The sequence below is a fragment of the Lepidothrix coronata genome, unplaced genomic scaffold (genome assembly GCF_001604755.1).
Source record: "Lepidothrix coronata isolate B3197 unplaced genomic scaffold, Lepidothrix_coronata-1.0 Scaffold2, whole genome shotgun sequence".
Lineage (NCBI taxonomy): Eukaryota > Metazoa > Chordata > Aves > Passeriformes > Pipridae > Lepidothrix > Lepidothrix coronata.
The window spans coordinates 7,476,540-7,500,279 of NW_016690182.1; the positions used below are offsets into that span (position 1 = coordinate 7,476,540).

Consider the following 23,740-nt stretch of genomic DNA (forward strand, 5'->3'; position numbering starts at 1 on the left):
CGCTGCCCAGTGCTGGAATGAAGGGAAGGCTGGGGATGGAGATGCCCTGAGCCGTGCTGGGATGCAGAGGAGGCTGGGGATGGAGACACCCTGAGCTAGGGTGAGATTTCAGTAGCTGCTCTTTCAGACGTCACTGTGAGCACTTGGATTCCTCTCCCAATTTCATTGTCACTACATCCAGCGAGAAGCTAATCGGATCATCTGCCACTGATTTACCTTGAAATCAAAATGCATATAAGAAGGTTTTAGTTGTTCCAAAGAAATTAAAACCAACGCTGTGAGAATTCTTTTTTCTCTAGAATTATAGCAGAGGCGTCTCTGAACAGAATTGCATATTCTCATATGGATTTATTTAACAAGTTTTTAATCTTTAAATATAGATTTAACACATTTTTTTACAGGTACATATACAATATAGTTCATTTAAACTTGCAGTCAGAGAAAATTCTCTACTGTAATTTATACATATACATGAAGAGCCTAGTTCAACAGCATACTCAGGGTAACATACCATGTCATGTGCAAAGTTTTAAATGTTAAAAACCTCAGACTGTACATTCAGATTCGCAGAACTTATCAACCTCATAAATTAATAAAAGCTTAGATTTAAAACTATGGAAGACAAAAAAGATTAAAACCATTTAATATGCAATGTGTGCTGTGTTTGAGACAAATATTTACAGTTGTACCTCAAAATGTGTACTGTTACCACAAGAATTGTTACCACTATAAACAGCCCCAACAGTAACTTAAGACACTCCTATTTTTTCACCTAACAAGTGCATTGTGAGCAATTTTAAAGTAGATGAAAAGAACCTTCAGTGGCTTAAAACCCCTCTGGCGTGATTGCCAGTGGCTGAAGGATACTGGGATCTTTCTAGGTCTTGTGGTGTTGCTCAGTTCAGACTCAGCTGGTCATGTTTTTGAGGGTGTACGGGGGTTACCCGCAATACTGGCCACCCAAAGTGGAGAAAAGTCCACTGTGTGATGGGGAATCCTCAGGCAACCACAGCCATCAAGTAGTTCCACAATTCCTCCATACAAAAATGGTCACAAAAACCCCAAAACAAACCCCAGTGTGTTTTAACTTAGGACTGTGTTTAAGAATCAGTTCACAAACAAAAGTCATAAAGGTCCCCCTTTAGTCCACAGCATAAACATTTCATTTGGATGGGACAGAGCAAATTCACTACTGCATGCACACTATTAACCCTGCTCTCCACATAGTCAGGTGCTCTTTGCACATGTCTGTGTAAAAGTTCAAACCACCTGTACCTACCTATGTTCTACAAAAGCAAAACTAGATGAAGAAACACAAAATTAAATTATGAGTGTTCAACATTCTTTTTCCTTTCTCAAAAATTCAATAGATACATTATTGTTAAAGATGCTGAAAAGTACAGTCTTATCACAAGAACATCCTTAGTGCAAACATGGACATTTAACTTGGATTTATGGCACGTGTTCCAAAAGTACATACATTAATGTAAACTTCAACACTTGCTAGATACAGGTTTCAGCCTTGGGACACTTTGGGACCCTAAGTGATTGGCGACAACCCTGAGTTGTCAGTTTGACCTGATCCAAACCTCACTGAAATCAAGGGGACTGACTGCAATGAGCTGGAGTCAGACCCTAAGTGCAAAAAGAGGATCTTTAGCATTATTGCATCTTCACGTGTGAGTCAGCCAGATAATGCTCTTACAGAACATTACATTCACATAGCTGAAGTAGATATTTAAGAAAAAACCCACCCATAAAATCAATCAAGCAGGAGATACAGCTTCTTTGTTTGGTTTTTTTTTTCTTTTTGGTTTACCAAAACTCAACTCCTTTATTTGCAGCTTCAATAGTTGTCAGCTAGTAAGTAGGCAAAGCCTACTTTAACCTGTAGAGGAAGTTTCAAGCATCTAAACAAAGTGTCAGGAAACTGTAGTGTACTTCTCTGATGAAACATGATGGATGTCATGGAAAAGCAGCAGGTAAAATTAATAAAATACCATACTTTCCACAGGCGAAAAAAAAGAAAGAGCAGAGAATGGCTTCCTTTATGAGTATGAGAAGCTGCTTAGGACCCCAGTCCTGTTCACTGCAGATGAAGCTGTGGAGGTCTGTGAATGTGATGAATAGTACAGGACAACTCCAACTATTGTGCTATTTCTCTGTAACACTTAGTTGAAAGCTTCCAAAGAGCATCGAAAATAGGATGCTACTAGTTCACCCTTAATTCAAGGGGAACTAAACTTTCTCGTGTTACACAGGGCAGCATCTATAAAGTAATGGAGAATGATGTTAATATTAAAGCATCTGATTCCAAGAAATACATTGTTCCCTGTAATCATGTAACATTTGTATAACATAAAAAAATAAGCGAACTCCTGCAGTTCTCCCTAAAAGCTGAACTCCCACTGGCTTCAGAGAGAGCCTTGACTAAGGCAGGACCACAGGGTTTGACTCATTTCCATCATCTATCACTTCATTATCACAGCAAGGCCAGCTGATATCTTCTCTAGACTCCTTATTTTGTCAGGCTCAAAATGGTTTTCTATGGTGTTACTAAATATCTGTTCAGTGAAGCTGGCTGGGATCTCAGGTCACAGGAGGAGACCCTGCTTTACGTTTCAGAGGCCAAAAAGAAATCAGCATTGCCTTTAATGGACCCTGCATAAATACAAAAGCCTGTGGCTGCAATCATTAAAGTGCATGAGTGATAGTGCAAACAGCTGCGCTGCATCTGCAAACTACAAGTGGCATTTTAACCAGGACTTAGACAAAACTTGCGTGTTTCAGCCAACATGCTTATGCCAGCCCGCGAGAGCTCAAGAGTTCAGCCACATACAATAAATACCCTGCTCTGGCCGATTTGAGCCACAAAAGGGTTGCCTCAAGCTAACCACAGTCAAGAGGATGATCCCCAGCACCCTGGCCAGCAGGAGCAGAGGACATGCAAGCTCGGTCCTTCAGGCACTACCAGCGGGGGAAACCTTTGCTCAGCTTTATGGCATGAAGAGCACACACAGGGGATCCCCTTAAGGCTTGGAAGAGATAATTTGGCAACTAGGCTGTTAAAGCAAACTAGGAGAGGGTCTGGTAGAACAGGTGTCCTCCTTAAATCACAGAATTATAGAATCACAGACTGGTTTGGGTTGGAAGGGACCTTAATGATCATCTAGTTCCAATCCCCTGCCAAGGACAGGGATGCCACCCACAAATTCAGGCTGCTTGGTGCCCCACCCAGCCTGGTCTTTAACACTTCCAGGGATGGGGCTAAATTTAGTGGGTGCTGCCTTTGGCACAGAGCATCCTTCCATGCCTGCTCTGAGTGCTTTGGACTCGAGACAAATTCTGCCATAACACTTTTTTTCTGTTTAAAAGAACTTGAAAGTTGTAGCAATGTTTCTTTTATATTTATAATGAGTAAAGGCATCTATCACTGCTTCTACTTTTCATTCTAATCCCTTCCTTTACTCTGAAGTTCCTTCAGACTACTCTATTTCAGGCTCTCTTTAAAAGAAATCAGTCTCACACAATCTCCATGCAGTGAGTGGAAATTAGACACTCGCCCTTCTCTCTGCCCAGCTTTTAAAGTTCAGGTGAAAAAAGTTAAACTCTGATGTGAAAATCTGGGACCAAACAACATGTTTCCTTTAGCTTGCATCTGTTTACCACTGCTGAGAGAAAAGATTAGCAGGGACAGTGCTTAACCTTGATGAGAGGGGAGGCTGCACTGCTGCTGGACATGAGCACTGTGTCACTGAAGAGAAAACAAGTCACATCTACTTTGGGTTACAGCAAGGACCTCATTTCTGCTGACCCCACTCTCCCTTTGCCATGAAGCTGCAGCACAGCTGAGAGGTGAGACGTTTCTTCCTTCACTGACACAGACACTGCCAGTGCTATAAATTGTAATTTTGGCACATCATCCACCAAGGGACATGCAGAAATGTTTAGTCTCCTGGCCTACTGCAGAAGAGGAGTTGGGATTGTAATGCTGCAGCCCTCACCTTCCCTGAAATGAGGAGGTAATTCCACATCTTGTTAATTCATAGCAAAACCAAGTCAGTAGACCAGGCAATGCCTGACAGCTCTAGCAAGGCAGCTGGCACTAGCAACACATGGGTGAACCTCAGCAGTAGCTATTTTCTGAATATTGCTCTTTCTGAGCAGAGTTCTCTCCAAATTTTTCTCATTTTGATCATTTTGAGATCTGCGTGTAATCCCCTTCAATACAAAACATTTCCTATGGCACAAAAAATCCACGGTGGATTTGCACAGAAGAGTGAATAAATCTATTCGGAAGAAAGCAGCAAGGACTAAACTCAGAACTTAACAGCTAGAGGCACACCAGAAGGAAAACTTGTTTTCAAAATGATCTCCAAGCCAGCTATCTTCCTCCCAGAAAGCCTCTGGCTTATCTCCAGGCCAAGATTTACAAGAGGATGGTGGATTTGCAAAGCTAGAGATGGCCAGGCAGTAGGGCATGGACCTTTGCTAAGTTAAAATGGGCAGGAAAAAGTTCCCTGTAACTTCATTATGATTTGTATTGGCTCAACACAGGAATAATTAGCAGGAGGGAGAGGAACAGCTTGTAAGTGTATCAGACATCTTGTGGTGGGAGGTTTTTTTTAGGGCCACAGCACAAATTTAAGAAAAAAAATGTGAAGATAAGGAAACAATGTAATCTATTCAACTAAAGGCTTTGCACTGAAAAAAACATCCTCAAACCCAGATTTGTATGAATTCTGTTATGAGCTTCTGTAATTGGACATATATTTTTATTTATTAGGGGGACCTGGGGAAATAACAGATGCAATGCTCCCGTGAAGGGCCAGGAACTGCCCCTCCCCCAGCGCTGAAGTGACTCCAGAATGCTCTCAGCTCTTGGGGACCCCACAACATGTTAATCATGTTTACCCTGCTTACATGTAAAACAGCATTTCAGCACAAGCAGCTCATAATACAAGAGGGTTCCAGTGCTCCCTCCTGCCCCTACTTTGCTCTACAAAGCTTGGCTGCCTAATTCTCCCTGTGCTATATTGGAGCAAGAGCTCCCTCTTCTGAAGAAGCAGAAAAGAGCCCAATCCAGACTGCATTCCTGAGGAGTCAGTGGTACAGTGTCACCTGCAGTGTGAAGTGACCAGCCCACAGAGGAAAGAGAATTGCCAAATGCAAAGGTACCGTCTTAAAGTCAATTTTCAGAGTGCAAGTTGCTTATGGCTATAAGGACATGTCGCTGAAAAGCTCTAGGAATAGCTCTAGGAAATAGCAAGAAAACATCCTACATCATTCTGCAATCAAAAAGCTCTAGGAATAGCTCTAGGAAATAGCATGAAAACATCCTACATCATCCCACAATATTGCCTGGAGTGCACGTAAAATTAGAACCATGCCTTGAGACTGCAGGCACGATCAGCAACAGCAAAAGAGAACAGAATTACCCTCACAGGGAAAACAGAGCCTCAGTGCTGCAACTAAACCATGGGACACGACTGCAAAGCACCTAGGCAGTGGTGTGGGACTCACAGGAGGAGCTTTCTGTGATTTCACCTTGTGAAATTCTCCTTAGTTTGTACTCAACAACTTTGTAAACCAGTCTGGAGCTGTGAGTCTCTGGCTTTCAGGGATATGACCACTGACAAAGCAAACCAAGGTTCAAAGTTTGCCAGCACCCTGTTTTTGAGTTGCATTCACAGCTGGAGAACCCTCCTGCACAGAATATGGTGGGATGGGATAGCTATACATGCAGAGAAGATCAAGGTAGACATAATTGCATCTTGAAAACAGGGTGCCAGCAAAATTTGAACACTGGTTAGCAAACTACCCTTTACATAAAGTCAGAAAACCTCCAACCTGTGAGATTGCCCTTTAACAAAGGGGATAAAAAATACCTTCCTGTATAAGAAGGATTTCACTGAAATATACTGGCAAACCATCAAGAGCTGTCTGGAATTTTAAGCCTTTCAGAAGGCTTCCTTCATGTTCATCAAAATAACAGATTTTGACAAAAAGGAAGTATTTAAAGATAAAACTCGTTGTGAAATTTGCTTCCTATGGTCATAACTAGTGTATTCTTTTCTTTTTTTTTTTTTTTTAATGGACTAAGTCTATGTGGGTTTCCTGAGCTGTTCCCACCTGAAACCCTGGTCTCCCATTTCCAGTGAACAGCATGGTGATGAGGCAACACATGGAGCGGTGATGCTGCATACATGGCAAGGGCGACAGGCTGCTCTTAAGGCATTTTCTTGTGTCATCTGTTATGCTTCCCTACCTATTTCTATGTACATTTACAGCTAGAAAATGTGAAATACGGTTTTCGAGACTAGAAGCCTTCGGCCAAAAGCTGGTAACCTGTTTATTATAAAATTTATCTAAGGATGGGATTAACCAGCAGGCAGCAATGAGGGCAGGAGTGAGGCTGCAGGGATGAAGTATTGCCTTTAGAGTGCTGGGGGTCAGGCCACGATGTCTTTTGCAGCAGGAGGAGGTTTTGCCTAGGTGCCTCCTGTTCACACGGGGTTTGGGCTACAGCAGCGAGTAGGCAAAACAGTCACAGGAATCCCTGGTCAGACTCCATCTCTTCTCCTGGATCTTCTACTCAGTGCTCTTGCAAAGAAATCTACGTTTTTAAATGCTTGGTTTTAATTTACTAGAGCCTAAAGTCTCAGAAATGTCTTAAGTGTTAAGAAACAAAAAAAGGAAGCTTAATTTACTACTTTTACAGGCTTTTTGGAGTAGCTGCTTGCTTTTCTATTTTTCCTGCAGAGGCATATGCAGCCAGATTTAGTACACCAAGTGTAATGCAAATGGCTTAAAAGACCTGATTTGAGATATGAAATATTTCTGCTAGGCGTGCTATATAATACCTGCAACTTTGGCATTCCGAAATCTGCAGTCACCGACTACTATCTGCAGACTGTGGACAGGAATCCAGCCTTCTTTTCTTCTGTTTAGGTTTTTCACCAACCTTTGAATGACAACAGCATTAGTAAAAGAAACCAACCAACTCAGGAGCAGTTTGATGTGGTCACACTCTACACAATTGGGAGTGCAACCAACAGTTCAGTCAAACCAGGGAAGCATTTTAACAGGAGCTGGGCATGCATTTAAAGTATTCCTCCCACTTAAACTTAGGAACATAATTAAAAAGCCTACACTGGGAGCACATCTGCCTTGGGCAACTCTCTAGTCAATGGAGAGGAACAGGACTCTCTCTCTCCTTATCCTGCCTGAGACCTCCAGAGATGCCAGTGAGGAAAACTGGGTACTGATAGAGCCAAAGGCAATTACTTTCCTCACTCCTCTGCTATTCAGACTGGTAGGATGAATTTAGTCAGGGTACTATAAGCAAATTAAAGCCAAGACGTAGGCAGCTGGAAATACTCATAAATGACATCTCTCTGTCTCACTCATGCAGTAAAATTTGTACAAACAAAAAAATTTGGTGTGAGAAATCTCTGACTGGCACTGGTCGAAATCCCCAGGAGAGGTGAATATTCAGTAAACCTGAGATTATTTGCATCTTTTGCTAACAGCAAACTGAATTTTGCAAAATGCAGCAGGAGTAAATGATCACTGCAGATCCCTTCCAACTGAAATATTCTATTTTATACTTTTTTGAATTTCCCTTGAAGTGCAAGGGCTGTAGCTGTCAGACAGGAATCCTCCATGGGGCATTCACATCTGTGTATCTGTGGGCTAGTGCTTGCACAAATCTGATCCAGGTTCCTGCTAAAATCCCCCTTCCCACACCCCAAACAAGGCATTAGCACACTGCTCTCTCTCCTACTGAGACCCCAGGCTGGCTGATGAGAGCTAGTCAGAATCAACCTGGAAAGGAGAGACAGCCAGGCATCTCAGCCAAATTGCTGCAAATCTTGGGAGAGGGAATGCTGCCCTCCCAGACAAGGAGACTAATGGTTCAACAGGCAGGAGGCCTGGGATAGTCATTCCCCAGGCAATGCTCCCAGACACAAGGAGAGAACCAGGTGTAAGGTGTAAGCTTGCGAGCCATAGCTTTAAATACAACAAAGATGGTCCGCAGTTTAACACTTGTACAGCTGTTTGAGGGAGGAAAATGTCTTGCAATTACTCAATATTGCCATTAATAAGCCCAGAGGAACAAAGCCAGGAGCTGGGCTGGGGTGTGCAAAGGGCTCGCACTCAAAGCACCATCTGAAAAGTGGGAAGAGGGGCTGTGAAGATATTGGTAAAACCCACCTCACCCAGACACCCACAGCAAGGAAGTCCTGACATGTTTTCCCAGGATGGCATCTAGTCTTGGCAAGGGAATGAATTCTCCAGCTTTCTGGAATAGTCTAAAACTTAATCAGAGGCTGCAGTGGGTGTATCACCAGGCAAGTGACATTTCAAGGGAATGCCTTGCAGGCTCTTAGAGATAAGGCACAGTAGTCCTAAAATACCTACCACTGTCCCTCACCATCTTCATGCACGAGCTGAATTTCATCCCCGTTTTTCACCAGCAGGTCCTCTGATCCTCTCCTCTTGCAGTCTGCAAGGGCTTTGTATTTTCCTGGAGACTGGTAGAATGAAAACCTTATCTTATTTAGCTGCATTTCATATCACGCAGCTGTTATTTCTGACTGCCACAGGGAATGTGACAGAGCCATATCAGCTACATTAATTAAAATTATTTCAAGAAACTGTGGCTGAGACGTCTCCTCATTCCCCAAATTGAGATATGTAAATTCTGAGAGACGTGGACAAGATACATCCATTATCCAGTGAAGATAAACAAAGCAAGATGATTGAAAATGGCAGCACCTCAAGCTTTGAGACTATTGCATATCTACTAACCAGCTGGTTCCCATCCTCCTCTTCAGTGTCCGAGCAGTTGGAGAGGTACTGGTTACCCGACCACTCCTCCAGCCCCTCACAGATTTCCAGGGACTGAGACATTCCTGGCCAGCCTGCAAGACAATGTGCAGCTCAGTTTGGGGGAACCACAGCACCTGCAAAGCATGCCCTGAAGGGAGGGGAAGGGTCTGTACTTCGGTGGGGCTTGTTCTGGGGGGACACGAGCCCACTGTCCAACATCACCGGGCTGGTGCGCTCTGAGTCGTTCTCTTCTGAGCTTATGGAGGCTCTCTGCTGCTTTCTGAATGGTTGAAAAAATAAAGAAGCAAATCTTAGTTTTACTTTATGAATGAATGCAAACTCCACTAGGTTTTGTAAAATGAAGTCAGAAATAATACTGATACCCCTTAATCTGTGTTTCTATAAAGGTTAAGGACTTCAGTGTCTGGTTTTAATTTTTTTGGGATGGGAAATAAAGTTGCTGCAACTTCTCTACCCCTGAATTTGAGCACTGGTTTTGATCTTTGTCTGCATTTGCCAAGGAGCTGCAGCTCAGGCTGTGCTGCCAGGCTCGAGGGTGCCCCTCAACAACCCTGCCCCCAGACCACTGCCACCAAAGGGTGAGTAGCAGCACATCCCTCCTGTTCCCTCCCCAGAGGTCTTAGACAGAAATAGGGAGAAAATGGGTACCCCAGGGAGCCTCCAGTCCAGCTCCTGGCACTCACCCATCACTCAGCTGGGAGGAGAGCGGGATCTGGTCTGTGCCTGAGCCAGGCTGCTGCTTCTCTACTGCAGGGAGGTCAAACACCAGCTTAAAATCCATTTTTTATTAGTAACTGTCACACTTGATGCATTACTTTAAAAATTACACCTTTTTTACAACCCTATTGATTTCTCTTCAGAGAAAAACAGACCTATGGACTCTTGCAAAGCACAGACTTAGTTATGATTAAGATGGCATGTTAGCACAAATCCAATATTGAGCATACTACTAAAGACCATAATATGCTTAAAATTAGGAGTCTGTTATGTATCTTGTTGAATTAAGCCTATGATAACAAACGTGAAATAATCCCCAGGGTAACGATGGCCAAAAAAACATACTTCTGTAATTAATTTTCACGCAAGCACCTGGTCTTTACTGCTCCAAGTTATGTTATTTCCCTGTAATGTAAGGCCTCACTCCAGTATTTTGCTACCAGGTTTCTGGAAATCAATTCTCTAGTGAGAATTAGTGGATTTGAAGACTAGCAATGAGAAAACAGGAAAGGTTCTGCTACAGAGTGAATGCCACAGAGAAATTGGTCAAATGTACCTTTTATAAGCTCCTGCTGCTTGAACAAAATTTTTCGTATTTCATTCAACCATGCCATCTTCAGATCTACTGTTTGGGCCTGGAAGAAGAGAAAACTTTCAGAATTTTGAATTAAGATTTATGAATAAAATCTTACTTTTCCATGTTGTAATTATCTGAAATCCTCGTTTTTCCAAAACCACCACTACATTTTAGACTCTTGATCTTTTAAATTTCATGGTTCCCATTACATCCAGGCAAAGCACAGTGGAAATTGTAAACTTATCACTACCATGCAAGGAGAGGAGTGCAAGCAAAAGCACCTGTGTGCATGCATCTTATCTCTTTCACAAAATACCTAAACACCTTTTTACAAAATACCTAAAGGGCCGTAACTGACTTTTAAACATATATTTACTTGGCTACATACACTTGCTTTATGAATTTAAGTTGGTTACTGTGTTATAACATGGAAGAAAAAAAGCTAGGCAGAAGTCTAATTAAAAAAAAAAAATCAACTGACAGTATACTCATAATGAGTTTTCCTCTGAACAGCCTTTTAGGCAAACATTTCTCCATCAGAAATTTCAATTCAAGATGCTGCAAATGGAAAAAAAAATCAAGAAGGAATCAGGTCAGTGGGGCTACTATTCTGTAGATGAGTGAAAAGATTACTGGGAATAACAGGACAGAGGCTAAGCCTTTGCTCTGGGGGCAGCTCTGACATCTTAATTGTGCAAGAGCACATGTGGCCTGTGTCCATCAAAGCACTGGGTCCATTTCCAGCTCAACTCACATAAGGTATTAAGCACAATAAAACCTTTTTTGCAACTACAGGTCTATTTAAGATTTCATCTGGAATAAAAGGGGCAATTCTGTCTCTATTTTTAAGTGACTTTTATAGTTCTGGAATGAACACCAAGGACCAGCCACTGGGACAGATCTGTGAGCACTGACGTGGGCAAAGAGAAAGAAGAAATGCAAGTTAAATGTCTGATAATCCCATCAAGATCAATGGGACACATTCTCTTAACATTGTTGTGAGGATGCACAAATATCCAGATTTTTGAAGCTACAAACCTGCACAACATAGACCTCTTCTCGCCCACTGTACCAGATCTCAAATTTCCGATGATCTCCTTTCACATTCTCAGTTATTCCCACTGCATTCATCTGCAAATCCAAATGAAACAAAACAATTAAACATACTACAAATCTCTCCCCCTTCCCTAGGAATCCAGCCCTTTGGCAGCATGCTAAACCTGTTTTCACCCAATTTAACACATTTCATCAATTTTAATTTCAGTAGCAACTGAAAGTCATTATCTGACTTATCCCCCCTGCCTTTCTGTCAGCTTGCTGCATTTGGTTAAGCTTTCCAAAACCAATCAATGGACCTTAGGGAACTTTTCATTTTGGGAATCACTGGAACTAACTGAAGCATCATCTCATATCTCTTTCAGCATGGAATTTTGCAGATGAGGGATACGAAGCTTTATAAATACATGACACATTATTTCTGCCATATTATTCTTTATTTACTCACTAAATTCTGTTTTCCTCTGTCAGTGATAATTAAAACCCATTGTGAAACATTTAGCTCCTTTAGGAGTTTCAGTTCAATGTCTTTTGGTCCCTTGCCATTCCTGTAGTTGTGACACCACCCCAAGGTTTCCAAAAGAAGGGTAAATTTTTGGGTATTCAGCCTGAGCTGCCACAAATATGAGAGACAGTAAATCCTGGTCAGAGGGAAGAAATAGAATTTCAATATCCACTAACCTGAATGAACAGACCTTAAATCTGTCTATTCCTGGCTTTCAGGACACACACAGGCTGGAAGCTGAATGCTGCTGTACCTGGGTACCCGTTATCACTGACCATTTTTGATAATTTGGATGAAAATACCAAGGGCCCAAATCGTTCAGGATCTGCATGTTGTGACCCACCTGAATGAGTAGCTCAAACTATGATTAGAAACCAAGAAACTCTTCAGCAACAGAAGACCTCTAACCCCCCCTGCTGAACATGCCATGAAGATGAAAAATGCTTTAATACCTGATATCACATAAACCATTCCCTCACTTAAAGCAGAGTTTGCTGGCAATTTATCACTGAACAAAGGATGGTCAAAAATAGCTCGTCTTCTGTGTTTTGAAACAGATGTAATAATAATGGTATCATCTATCATAAATTATTCAAGCAGACTGGGTTAGATAAATCCAGTATAAACACAAATGAAGCTTTAGAAATAACATCTGTTTAACATTGCTGGTCCTCCTTGATAATATGTGCATCCTCAGATCTTTTGGTTTGAAAGACTATGATGATTTACAGATTAGGTCACATGAACAAATGTTCTGTACCAACATTTTCAGTTGTTGGTGCCCATTTTTAGTGACTATGAACAGCCTCAGGAAATAGGAAGCAAACTGCTCTTAGAATCATAGAAACACTTACGTTGGAAAAGACCTCTAAGACCATCGAGTCCAACCATTTCCCCAGCACTGTCAAGTCCACTGGTAAGCCACGTCCCCAAGTGCCACATCTACAGTCTTTTAAATCCCTCCAGGGATGGGGATTCCACCACTGCCCTGAGCATCCTGTTCCAGTGTCTGACCATTTTTCAATGAAGAAATTTTACCTAATATCCAACCTGAACCTCCCTGATGCAACTTGAGGCCATTTCCCCTTGTCCTGTCGATGTCACAATGTCTTAGAAAGCTGGAAGAGGCTACATTCTGATTTTATGAAAACTTAAAAAACTCAAAACTTAAAATATATGAAAGCTGTTGGAAGGGCAAACTAGAGAGCACTTCATCCAGTTGCTGCAGTTCCCAGTTCTGTGCATCTTGTTTATTGACAATTTATACAGAGTCTCCCGCAAAACTGCCCAGGCATCAAGATATTAGAAATTTTAGATGATCTACTGTGATGAGGCAAAGAAAAAGTGCTAGAAATAGACAGATTTAAGGTCTGTTCATTCTGGTTAGTGGATTTTGAAATTCTATTTCCTCCCTCTGACCAGGATTTACTGTCTCTCAGCTGTTGAATTGCTGCAATGCAGACTGAGGTGGGCTAGTGCAAAGCTCTGGGATGGTGTTCATCTGCATCAGCTTCCACGTGGCACCAGGCAGGCTGATTTACCTGGCATTGCAGTAACCTGCATCCTCTAAGTCACTGAATCTCAGCTGAAGAGATATTTACCACTGGATATTTTACACAGTATGCAAAATATTATCCTGAGGGGTTCTTTTTTTGTTGTTTTACAGATGCTCCATTACACAGCTTCTACCCAACAGCTTGTTTCAATTCTGAATCCCCCAAAAACATTGTCACAAAGAAAAATAATTTCCTGATACTTAGGAATGTGGTTTAGTGGTGGACTTGGCAGTGCTGGTGATGATCTTAGAGGTCTTTTGCAACCTCATCGATTCTGTGATTCTATGATCATGAACCAAACAAATGCCAAGCTCCAAGAACATGATTTTGCCCTCAGTGTAGCAATTCTCAAAACATATGTGTGCAGATGTAATCCTGTCACATCCATGCATTCTCAAACTCCAGCCTCTCAGTGTGTCAACACAAACAACTGGAAAATGAACCCTCTTGAGGCAAAGAAAAACCCTGGACACATTGCCTGGACTCCCGAGCACAGGATTTTCTCCTCTGAGCTGGATTTTCCCCCCCACACACCTCTTCAGTTCTTTCAAAAGCATGTTATGGTAAAACAAGTACTGCAGGGAAAACAAGCTCTCCAGAAAGAAAATTATGCTGTTTGGGGAAAACATTAAGTACCTAAACATATGGCCTGAGATTTGCTTTTAATACACAATTTGTAACGCGCGCTGGAGCTGAACAGACTTATCTACTGTTACCTTGTTTTCTGACTACTCATGGCATCTCCCTCCCCAGACCCCAGTGAGATCAGGGACCTGCACCAGCGATCTGCTCTGCTTCCAAGTGCCCATTTTTTTTCCATTCTAAGATATACCCATATTGGGGTTTTATTTATTAAGAAAAACAATGCAAAGTACTGAGAAAAAATGCTGATGTTAGAAGTGCTCATCACAAGCAGTATGCCAGAAGGTCTCTTTTAGAGGAGCAGTTTGGGAATGTTATTGATAATAGTTAGCATTTAGAGGCTTGGGACTGTTGTTTATGCCCCTCATATTTTGCCATAGGCTACTTTGTCATCTGATAATTGTCCTTTTAGCTGCAGTCAGAGCCTGCTGAAGGAGAAAGGGGGAGGAAGAGTTATCACTACATCCTCCTGCCTGGCTGGGAAATAGTGCTCAGGAGCAGCCACGCAGATCCCTGCCCAAGGGGCCTCCCTGGGGCACAAGGAGCCTCCTTGCTGTCCTAGGTGGGCTGGGGAAGATGCAAAAGACCTCCCCTCTTTCATGCCCTCGTCCACACTCCTGGAAAGTGGACTAGGGGAGGGGGGCAGGCACATTGGAATCCCTGGAACTTGCCCATAGCTCCATTTCCTGGCACATGCCATCACATACATGAGTCCAAGTCCACGAGCTCTACCAGCTGCTGTCTCAGCTGTGGGAGTTCTCAGAGGTTATACAACCAACATCCTTTCATGGGCATGGCACATCCCTATGAGGCATTACAGCCCTTGACAGCAGAAAACAATCAACTGTATCAGGGGAAAAATACTGTCTGGGTCTGCAGAATTAATAGTCTACAATACACATGGCAATGCAAAAGTAAAATGTCCTTACTTTCAAAAAATGCTTAAAACTGTAAGATGAGGTTTTGTCATATCCATCTCCGTGCTCCTCTCGCTTCTTGCAGAAGACCAAGGCTTTCTCATACAGGAACAGATGCCTCTGCATCGGCTTGAATCTGGCAAGATCCTTCATTTTCGTCGGGCCTTTTCGGTGTCCTGTCCAAACGCTGAAAGATCCCTGCATCAACACTTTCCCCAGTTCACTCAGGTCACCCTGGTGAGGGCAGGACAAGTAAAAAAAGAAATAAAAAGACGTCAATTAAAACGTAAGAGGAGTCTCCAAACAATGATGGGTGACAGGGCCAGCTCTGTTCCAAGGCATGTCCCTCTGAGAACAGGTCTTCCTGGAAGGAGCAGATGATCTTTTGGCAGTGATGGCACGGTGCCAGGAGAGAAGCAGGGCTGCAGCTAGTCTAGAGAAACTGGAAGGACTAAGAAGACAGGAAAAGCTCCTATGGAAGATCAGGTCAAGGGCTCTGGTTACTTCAGTGGGAGAGGGCAGATGAGATTTGAGCCTGAACTAAGGTGTCAGAAGATAGAATTCTCCAGGAGGCCAGGACTGGGACCAGCAGCTTTGAAAGTCAACCCCTCACCCTTCCCTGAAGCCCTAGGAAAGACAACCACTTCCATGGGAAAGGATCAAAAGCAGCCTCAGAGAGTAGTTAGTGAAATGTTGAATGTGAAATGCTATGAAGACACTCCAGGTGAATTATTAGGTCAGCCATGAGAACACTTAGGTGCATGCTGAAAAAATACTCTGGAAAACCACAAGGTGGCAAGTGTGGGCACTATGCAACTCTGGATATGTCCCTTAGATGTGGATATTTTCCAAAACCCTGAAATCAGAGGGAAGACTGTCACCTGTAAGAGCTTCCTGATCCCATTCAGTTTGTAGCTGTTCTAGAACAGTTTTCAGCTCATACACTCTGGGACACTATCCATTCCCAATGCATCATCCAGTCCTGTGCAAGGGCTCTCATTACCCAATTCTACTCACATCATATCCTGTTATTGAAATCTGATGCATAGAGTCGTTGACTGACTTCAGCAAATCCAACATTGCAACCAGAGCTTCTTGAAGTTCCTGAACTCCATCACAGCTCGTGCTGTACTTTAACAGCTCCTGAAAATAGAAATGGAAGAGCATGTATTTGCACTTGAACAAAGCAGATTTTTTCCACCTCGCCCAAAGTTACCAATGCTCAGCAATTTACACTGAGTTTCTTTTTTCAAATGTCACTGGAAAAAAAGACTCCTTCTAAACCACAGTCAGTACAAGGTGTGGAACAGATCACTGCAGGATGGCCCATTTTTTCTGAGTTTCCTTAAAGATGTTGTCAGCTTTTAGAGCAGCATCTGATTTTTTTTTGTTGTGTTTTCCTCCTTGGTAAGAAATGGGAAATAAGGCTCAGGTTTTTCATTAGCTGCCCATATGTCATATATGCCCTCAAATGATGTTGCAGCAGATGATTGCCTTCAGCCTGGCAGAGACAAGGCACAGAATTTATAAAATCCAGAGTCTTCAAGTCAGTAAATGGAAGACATAATTTTACCATTGAGATAAAATTTTGTTTCACTTAGAGCTGCATGTGTACTCATTCAAGAGGCTAGAAGGTGGGGTTCAGAAGCTACTACCCAAGTGTTATTCCCACCTTACAGAGTGAGAATAACAGCATTGCCCTGCCTCAGATGGGGGACACAAGAATAAGTGCATTAAAGATTACAAGCACTGTAAACACCTGAGGAGAAAAGAGATACACTAACATAATATATTTTATTCATCATATTCTCATGATCATCCCTGGTTCAGTTTTCTTAGAAGTGTGTCTGTCATTTTGCATCTCTGAACAGCATCTCTGGACAGACTCAAACAGTTTTTCTCCCCTTAAAAAACAGCTTGTTAAAAGCACTTGTTCCTTTTCCAGATATATGAATATTGGTCTTCACTGAAAGTCACTTCAGAGGGCCAAGATAAGCAATATATCATCTAAAGCTTGGTGCTGATTTACAGGTAACCTTTAATTGAAAAAATAAAACAAACTGGAAAACAAATCTAATCTATCTGCTGACGTCCCTTCAGAGCAGAATATGAAATACCTTTAGAAGTAACTGGTATTTTGTCAGGCGCTGCACTGGTTTAAGTAAATAGGAATCCAGCCCGAGTTTGTGTTCTAATTTTCTTTGGCATTCCTGGAACACAGAATTCAGATTAAGTAAATTTGGCACCAACTATAAGCAGTTATTCCAACACCATGACTGTGGGATTTGCTGACTTTGAAGATTTCATGTCAAAATGTTGTATGGTGCCTAAAACTACAGAAATTTAATACCAACGTGTAAAATAATATAATGAATGGATCTGCCTTACACTCCTTGTGTACTAGAAACTCCAACACCTACTTTTGTGGGGTTTCATGCAACGGTAGACAGAATACAACAAAATTGTGGGATGTTGAGGAGGATGTTTAGGACAAGGGAGTGTCCCAGACAGTGCCTTCCTTGGTGGAAGAAACAGCTCACCTGGAAGAAGGTGCTTTCGGAGCACTGCCTCCACAGGGACTCCGACCGGGGCTTGTTCTGGCAGTACTTCTCATACATCTGGAAATCCTCTCTCTTGTAAGGGAAGCCAAAAAGTAAGTCACATTCATGAACCCAATCCTGCTGGGCAGCCAAATAAGACAAGCACTCAAACTGTAATTTTGTTTTTATCTCTGCTGCCGACTTCAATATCTAAAAGTGACAGAGTTTGGGTAAAAAAAAGCATGGCTGGGAATCACAGCAGAGTCATGATGGCTGCTCTGCCCCACCTGCTGCTGGCCAGGCACCTCTGCTCCCAGGTTGGCTGTTGGTACTGCAGATCAGGAGCCTCTTACTCAGCTGACACAACTGAGATGTTGCAGAGTGCGACAAATCAGGAGAAACATTGGCCTTTGAGTGTGCTTTACATGTGAAAATGAGTCACTCACCCTGTCTAGGAAACAACATCCCACTCTCTCGGGTGCTCCCAGGCAGTTTTCCAAACTGTGCAGGAAAATTCTGCAAGAGATGGAAGAAGGGACAAAAATGCAGCTGTGAGCAAGGTAAGGTTTGGGTGTTTCATCATTACAGGAAATCAGTCTAATACAAAGGGGAACAGAGCAGCATCATACTTGTTGTGGAAGTCATATATCTCGGACATGTTTCCGAAGAGGACGTCCTTCCTGTTCCTCAGCACGGGAGGCAGGAGGATGAGCATGGCAGGATTATCCATCTCAGCTCTGTAGCCCTGCAGGATGCAAAAAGGGCTCATCACTCAGTTGGTAAGGCCTTGGCTTGGCATCTCCTCGAAGGCAGATGAAAAGGGGACATGAATAGACTTTCAATACCATCTGCTTTGGTTCAAAGTGCAATGTACATTTTATTTGCTTATTTTTGTCTCTTAATCGCTGTCTTTCAGTCCCTGGGCACGTGGGATTGCAATCCAGCAGGGAATGTCCTGGGACAGCTCCTGTGGGGCTGGCAGCACTGCACAGATGCTCCCAATTCAACAAAGGCAAATCTCAGCCACCTTCTCCTTACTATGGCCTGACTGCAGGGTCTCAGAGGAATACTTGTTCAGGAAGAACACATCTGCTGCTATGACCATGGGAAACAGTCAAAGAGTGACAGTGTGTGTGTATAGGGTATGCAGTTACACACAATCTCACCAGAATCAGTGTAGGAGGTGGCTCCTTACAAAGCAGAGACAGCTTGAGATCAAATACCAAAATCAATGGGTTTTTTGCTCTTGTACAAGACTTGCTGAGCAGCAGGGTCTTGCTCTCCTCAGTGCCTCAGGAACTCTGTGCTCTGTGGCTCCAGCTGCCTCTTGAAATCAGGGCTCCCAAACCAGAAGAGACACCACTGCACTACAAATCATTGAGTGGAACTAGGAGACAATGTAAAGCTCCCCAAAGTAACATCCCATCACTGCAAAATCATTCACCAGGTATGGCAAACATCCTAACTGCCTAGGGAAAGGCATGGCCAGAGCTCAGGACCATCACTGCAAAGAGGCCCCCAGCTCAAGTTGGCCCTGCTGGTCACCAAGGACTGCACAGAAGAGAGGCCCTTTTAAAATGAGCAGCAAAAACGTATTCAGTATGTACAGCATATTTTCTTTGGCTTTCCAAATTAATCTCTCACACTCACTATGGCTGGAATCAATATTCCTTATACTAAGCAAGCATTTTGTAGTTGATTGAGGATGCAGTAGATGATAAGTATGTGGAAAATTAGTAATTTGTATTTAAACCCTGCAAGCAGGCTTCCCCCTTGAAAGGAAATACTATTTTCAGAAAACTGTCCATTTTTCTCTATCTAGACTTCATGAGCACAGTAATAAATTTTGTACCTGCCAACTGCTTCATCATAGAGAGTGTGGTTTAACAAAAAACCCAATCAGTGCATGTAATTACCTGCAGTCCAACAGATTTATATCCTGCTTGCTCCTGGGTGAGAGAAATGCAAGGGGGGGGAGCTATTTAACAGCCAACTTGTTTTGGCCATCAGCAAGAGTTATTTTGGAATAAATAAATAAAGTATAAGTGTCTAGAATGGCAGTATGAGAAATTATAATCTGCTTTCTAAAGAAATGTGCTTTATACGGTCTCAAACTTCACAGTATTGAGACAGAATCCTCCCAAGAGTAAAACACAAACTTCTTTTGTCTCCTAAAGGTAAAAGAAATTAGGGAACAGTTAAAAGAAACAGCTTTTTGTACATTTTTCCCAGCACTGCTAAGACTAATTACCAGTGCTTTTGTGTACAAACAGAAGGCTTCTCCCTCATTCTAGATGAAAAGTTCATCCTGACACCAACTGTTCTTGCAGATGCCTCCAACCAAAAAAACCTAGGGAGAAAACTTGAACATTTATGACTAGCTTGGGATCTGACAGTCTGGTAGAAACCTGCCCCATCACATATTTGCTTAGTTTGACAGAGTGGCAGGTGCTCTTTTGTACAAGTCACTGCGGAACCATAAGGAACAACCTGGAGAAGTCACTCACCGTCAGAACAGTGAAGAGTTCCTCTACATACACTCTCTCAGTTTCTATAAGCTCATTTATAACATGTCTAAAATAAAGAAAAAATAGAAGCATATCATTTTTATGTCTATATAAAACGACCATATAATCAGTGCAGTTCAAGGAACCAAAAACACAGGGTCATCTCCTTAACAACCAACACGTAAAACTTCAAGAGATGACACCTAGGTAAGGTTGGAGGATCTCAGGGGTGGAGCAAGGACTGGCCAGAAATAAACATCATTTTGAGGGATGTAAACGAGATGAAATCTTACCCTTTTAGTATATCTAAGCTGTCATCACTGTCTGAAATAAAATACTGCAAGGAATTCCGTTTTTCCTGATAGTCGTGCATTACTTCGATCTGGAAGAGAAATGGGATACACTGGGAAGAGCTGCCAGAAGGGCACTGCAGGGGCTGGACAAGCCCAGTCCCTGATGTCAGCATGGGAACTCTTTGGGGAAGGATGAAATATGCTTCCTTTTAAGAAATCCTTGTGTAGGAAACCTTAAAAGGGCACAGCATATAATGGGTGGCCAAATACTCCCAGAAATTACTCTGCTACATAAAATCTGAAAATACTGGCAACATAATTCATTAGTGCAGAGACCAGAGAAGAGTTTCCACAGGGGAAATATCTGTGGATGGGGAGATTTCCTAATACACATCTCTGTTATGAAAAGAACAGGTTCAGGGAATAACACACAGAAAATCGATATCTGTGACTTGGAAAATCAATCCAAGATAGATCTCAGGTGTTGGACTAATCCAACAAAACCACATGGATATAAGAGGGTTTGGGTTTGTTTAAATATTTTTTAAAGGCAAAAAAAAAAAAAAGAAAAGGAGAAAAGAAGAAGAGCATCTCCAACTCCAAAGTACAATCGATTTTTAAAGGAGTTTTAGTTTTTCAGTGTATGAAACTCACTCAGATTTCATGAATAATTTTTACCTTGCGAGAACTCGGAGTTTTTCTTGATGTTTTCTTCCCAGGGAGAGAAAGATCAAATGAAAATTTCAAACTGGAATTAAAATCCACACCTTGTGTAGAAAAAAACCACAATTACATCATGTACATCTGTAGCGAAGGAGATGGTTCAGACAGAAACTAATAAGTCACAAAGAAAAATGTAATACATTTTAAGAATGAAAATAGTTACCTCATACCAATAGCAAAATAAAGAGTATTTATCCCAAACAATACTAATATTGATTATCACACATCACAAGGTCATAAAGGCCATAAAGTAAAAAGTAATCAGAAAAAAACCCAGAATGTCCATTAAGTGAACACAGTAATCAAAACCTATCAAATTCCCTGAAGCCTGAGCAGATGATAAAAGCAAAAACAGTAAAAGCAAATAAACTACAAAAAGGAACATCGCCTACTCATATCAGCCCTTCCAGAGACAGAAAGAAGTGAGGACTTGCCAGTGGTCCTGCTTAGAGACTGCCACTGGGAGGAAGGGAACACAGATATGAAGCCAGATGGGAGAGGGACACCAGCTTCTGTTGCAAGAGTGACTTTACTCTGGCACTTGGGCTCCGACACAGCCTGTTGTACCACTTCTGTATATCTCACTACACTTCATGGCTCGTCACAGGATAGATTTACTCTTTCCCCTCCCTAAAAATTGTTTAAAAATTAGAACCACATTTCTCAGATAGGCTTCAAATCCAGGGCAAAGATAAAAGAAAAAAAGGGTGTGTGTGTGGGGGTGATGCAGAAATATAAGAAAGAAAGAGAAAGAGGACAAAAGTGATGTGCTCAGAGTTGGTTTGGTTTCAGTCCACACCATAAAACCCATCCATCTCAAAGCTCTTCCGATGGAGCCCAGCATGTGCCTTTGACAGTGCACATCATGCCAGCAGGCCTGCAGCATTTTGATGTTTGGTATCAAACAGAGGCCTTATTAAAAAGCTGTCTTGTCATGATCTATCCAAAGAGGAGTCTTTTGTCTTTCCCCTCTTGCTGGCTATGCTCATTCCAACACACCTGATCATCGCTTTCAGGAAGAGGATTAATGGAGGATTCCTATGCTTTGCAGGTGACTGAGTGCCTTTGCTGGAAAAATGTGCATCCCATAAAGGCATGAAATAAGTCCAGCTGAGTGATGATGGTCTCACAACATCCCACAGGGGTGGCCACCCATTTACCCCACCCTTTAAGTCAATAATTTGTCTTTAACCCTTTCCTGTTTCTAGAAAGCTGGAAAAACTGAGTTAGGTAAAGAGGACAGTGCTCTAGTTTAAAGACTCATAGCTTTTTTCCTGATTGAGGAAAGGGCTTCAGAAGGCAGTGTGGACTAGAGAAGGTGGCATCAGCCTAGGAAGAGAAAATCTGGGATTTGCTGCACTGGCCTGCATCTTGAGTAGCTTAGTTCCTCTCACTGCACCTAGCTTCATTCCCATTCCTTCACTAGCTTGGCTATTTACATTAGTCATTCCCTGAACTGAAGCTGCTTTTACAGTTGTATGACACCTGCTAAAATTCACCATAACCAATATTTGTTAATTCATCATAAAAATTTTGTGTTAAAACACAAATGTTCAATTACTTTTATGTAGTCAGATCACTGAATTCAATATACCCACATAACTTAGCATGTCCCTGGTTTAAAATGTATGGACAGTACTTTGGAATCTCTTTTAATTCTGTCTGATACATACAGGGCTGCCAAGGGTGAAGGTTTTAATGTCATCATTTAAAGCTAACATGGTGTCACATCCCATTATCAAAATTAGGGCAGAATATTCAGTGATCTCAGTTGAATGAGAATCTGTACCTTTATGGGCATTAATTATTCCACAATTGGGATTTAGGGAAGATACCCTCAAGGAATCAAAGAGAGTTAAGCTCCAGCTCATTTCTGTTCATGAGATTTGAGCTCTTCATTTCTCCAAGCTCTTTTGCAAACATCACTCTAACTTTATGTCAGTTCCAGCTCAAGACAGCCACAGAGAACAGGCATGCTAATAAATTTATAAATCTTGACCTTTTTTTCCTGTAGTACTTAATTCACCAGTTTCCAGCCCAGCAGTATGCTAGGAAAGCAGAACTGGAGGTATGCACTACTTATGGATCTTTTTTCACCAAGTAGGATGTGAAAATACTTAAGAAGCAACCAGCCCCATTCTTCACCCAAGTGTGAGAAGTTTGACACAAAAATCGGAAAGATAATAAATCATCTGATATATATTTAAGACTATACAACAACTCTATAACCACCAGCAAGGTTCAGCTGGTTTCTCAAAACCATCCTGAGCCCTACTCTTCCCGTCTCAAAGCAAAATTATAGCCGAAGATACCATAAACTCAAAATATTTTACCATGTTTAGGCGAAAATAATGGTGATTTTGATCTGGGTGGATTTTCTGGCCGAGGAGCCACCAGCTGGACGGGCCGCACGTGTTTATCCAACAGCTTCTTGAAGCAGGACTGCCGATTCTCAAACATGCTCCGAACGTTCTCAAGCTTGACCTGCACCGACTGGATCTGGCACTGCAGAGAGTGAAGAAGACTCTTGTGATCAAATAAACACCATTATTTTGCACTTTGACCCAAACCAGAGAATTATAAAGGTGACAACACCCCGTCACAGTCCAACCTTGCTTTTTACTTGTGTAAGGAACTAGAGGGGTTGCTTACCTTCAACTCAGATGTTAAGACTGACTCGAAATCGTAATGTAGGGCTTGGGGATCATAGTTTAAGTAGGCTGAAGAGCTTTCAAGAAATCTTTCTATGTCTTGGAGAGCTTTCTGAGCGCCTTCTTTAGACTGGCACTTATCCATTTGCTGGTTGGCAAGCAGGTAGGCACCTTCGTCACAGCACTGCAGAGCCTGGTAA

General features: G+C 42.2%; 1 protein-coding gene across 2 annotated transcripts in view; it reads right to left on the reverse strand.

Moving 5' to 3' along the window:
* Positions 1 to 347: 347 nt before the first annotated feature.
* Positions 348 to 23,740, reverse strand: part of MCF2 (MCF.2 cell line derived transforming sequence) — a 59,239-nt gene continuing 35,846 nt past the window's right edge. The window contains exons 12-30 of one of the 2 annotated variants that reach the window (XM_017818459.1): positions 23,542 to 23,733; positions 23,223 to 23,394; positions 20,845 to 20,933; positions 20,167 to 20,255; positions 19,874 to 19,940; positions 17,996 to 18,111; positions 17,813 to 17,882; positions 17,367 to 17,459; positions 16,944 to 17,036; positions 15,844 to 15,969; positions 14,839 to 15,060; positions 11,189 to 11,281; positions 10,130 to 10,208; positions 9,540 to 9,603; positions 9,009 to 9,115; positions 8,815 to 8,927; positions 8,425 to 8,537; positions 6,864 to 6,964; positions 348 to 2,269 (exon numbers count right to left, since the gene is read on the reverse strand). In XM_017818459.1, the coding sequence (XP_017673948.1) occupies positions 2,229 to 2,269; positions 6,864 to 6,964; positions 8,425 to 8,537; positions 8,815 to 8,927; positions 9,009 to 9,115; positions 9,540 to 9,603; positions 10,130 to 10,208; positions 11,189 to 11,281; positions 14,839 to 15,060; positions 15,844 to 15,969; positions 16,944 to 17,036; positions 17,367 to 17,459; positions 17,813 to 17,882; positions 17,996 to 18,111; positions 19,874 to 19,940; positions 20,167 to 20,255; positions 20,845 to 20,933; positions 23,223 to 23,394; positions 23,542 to 23,733 (2,040 nt within the window). In that variant the 3' untranslated portion in view covers positions 348 to 2,228. The other variant, XM_017818451.1, reaches the window with a different exon arrangement.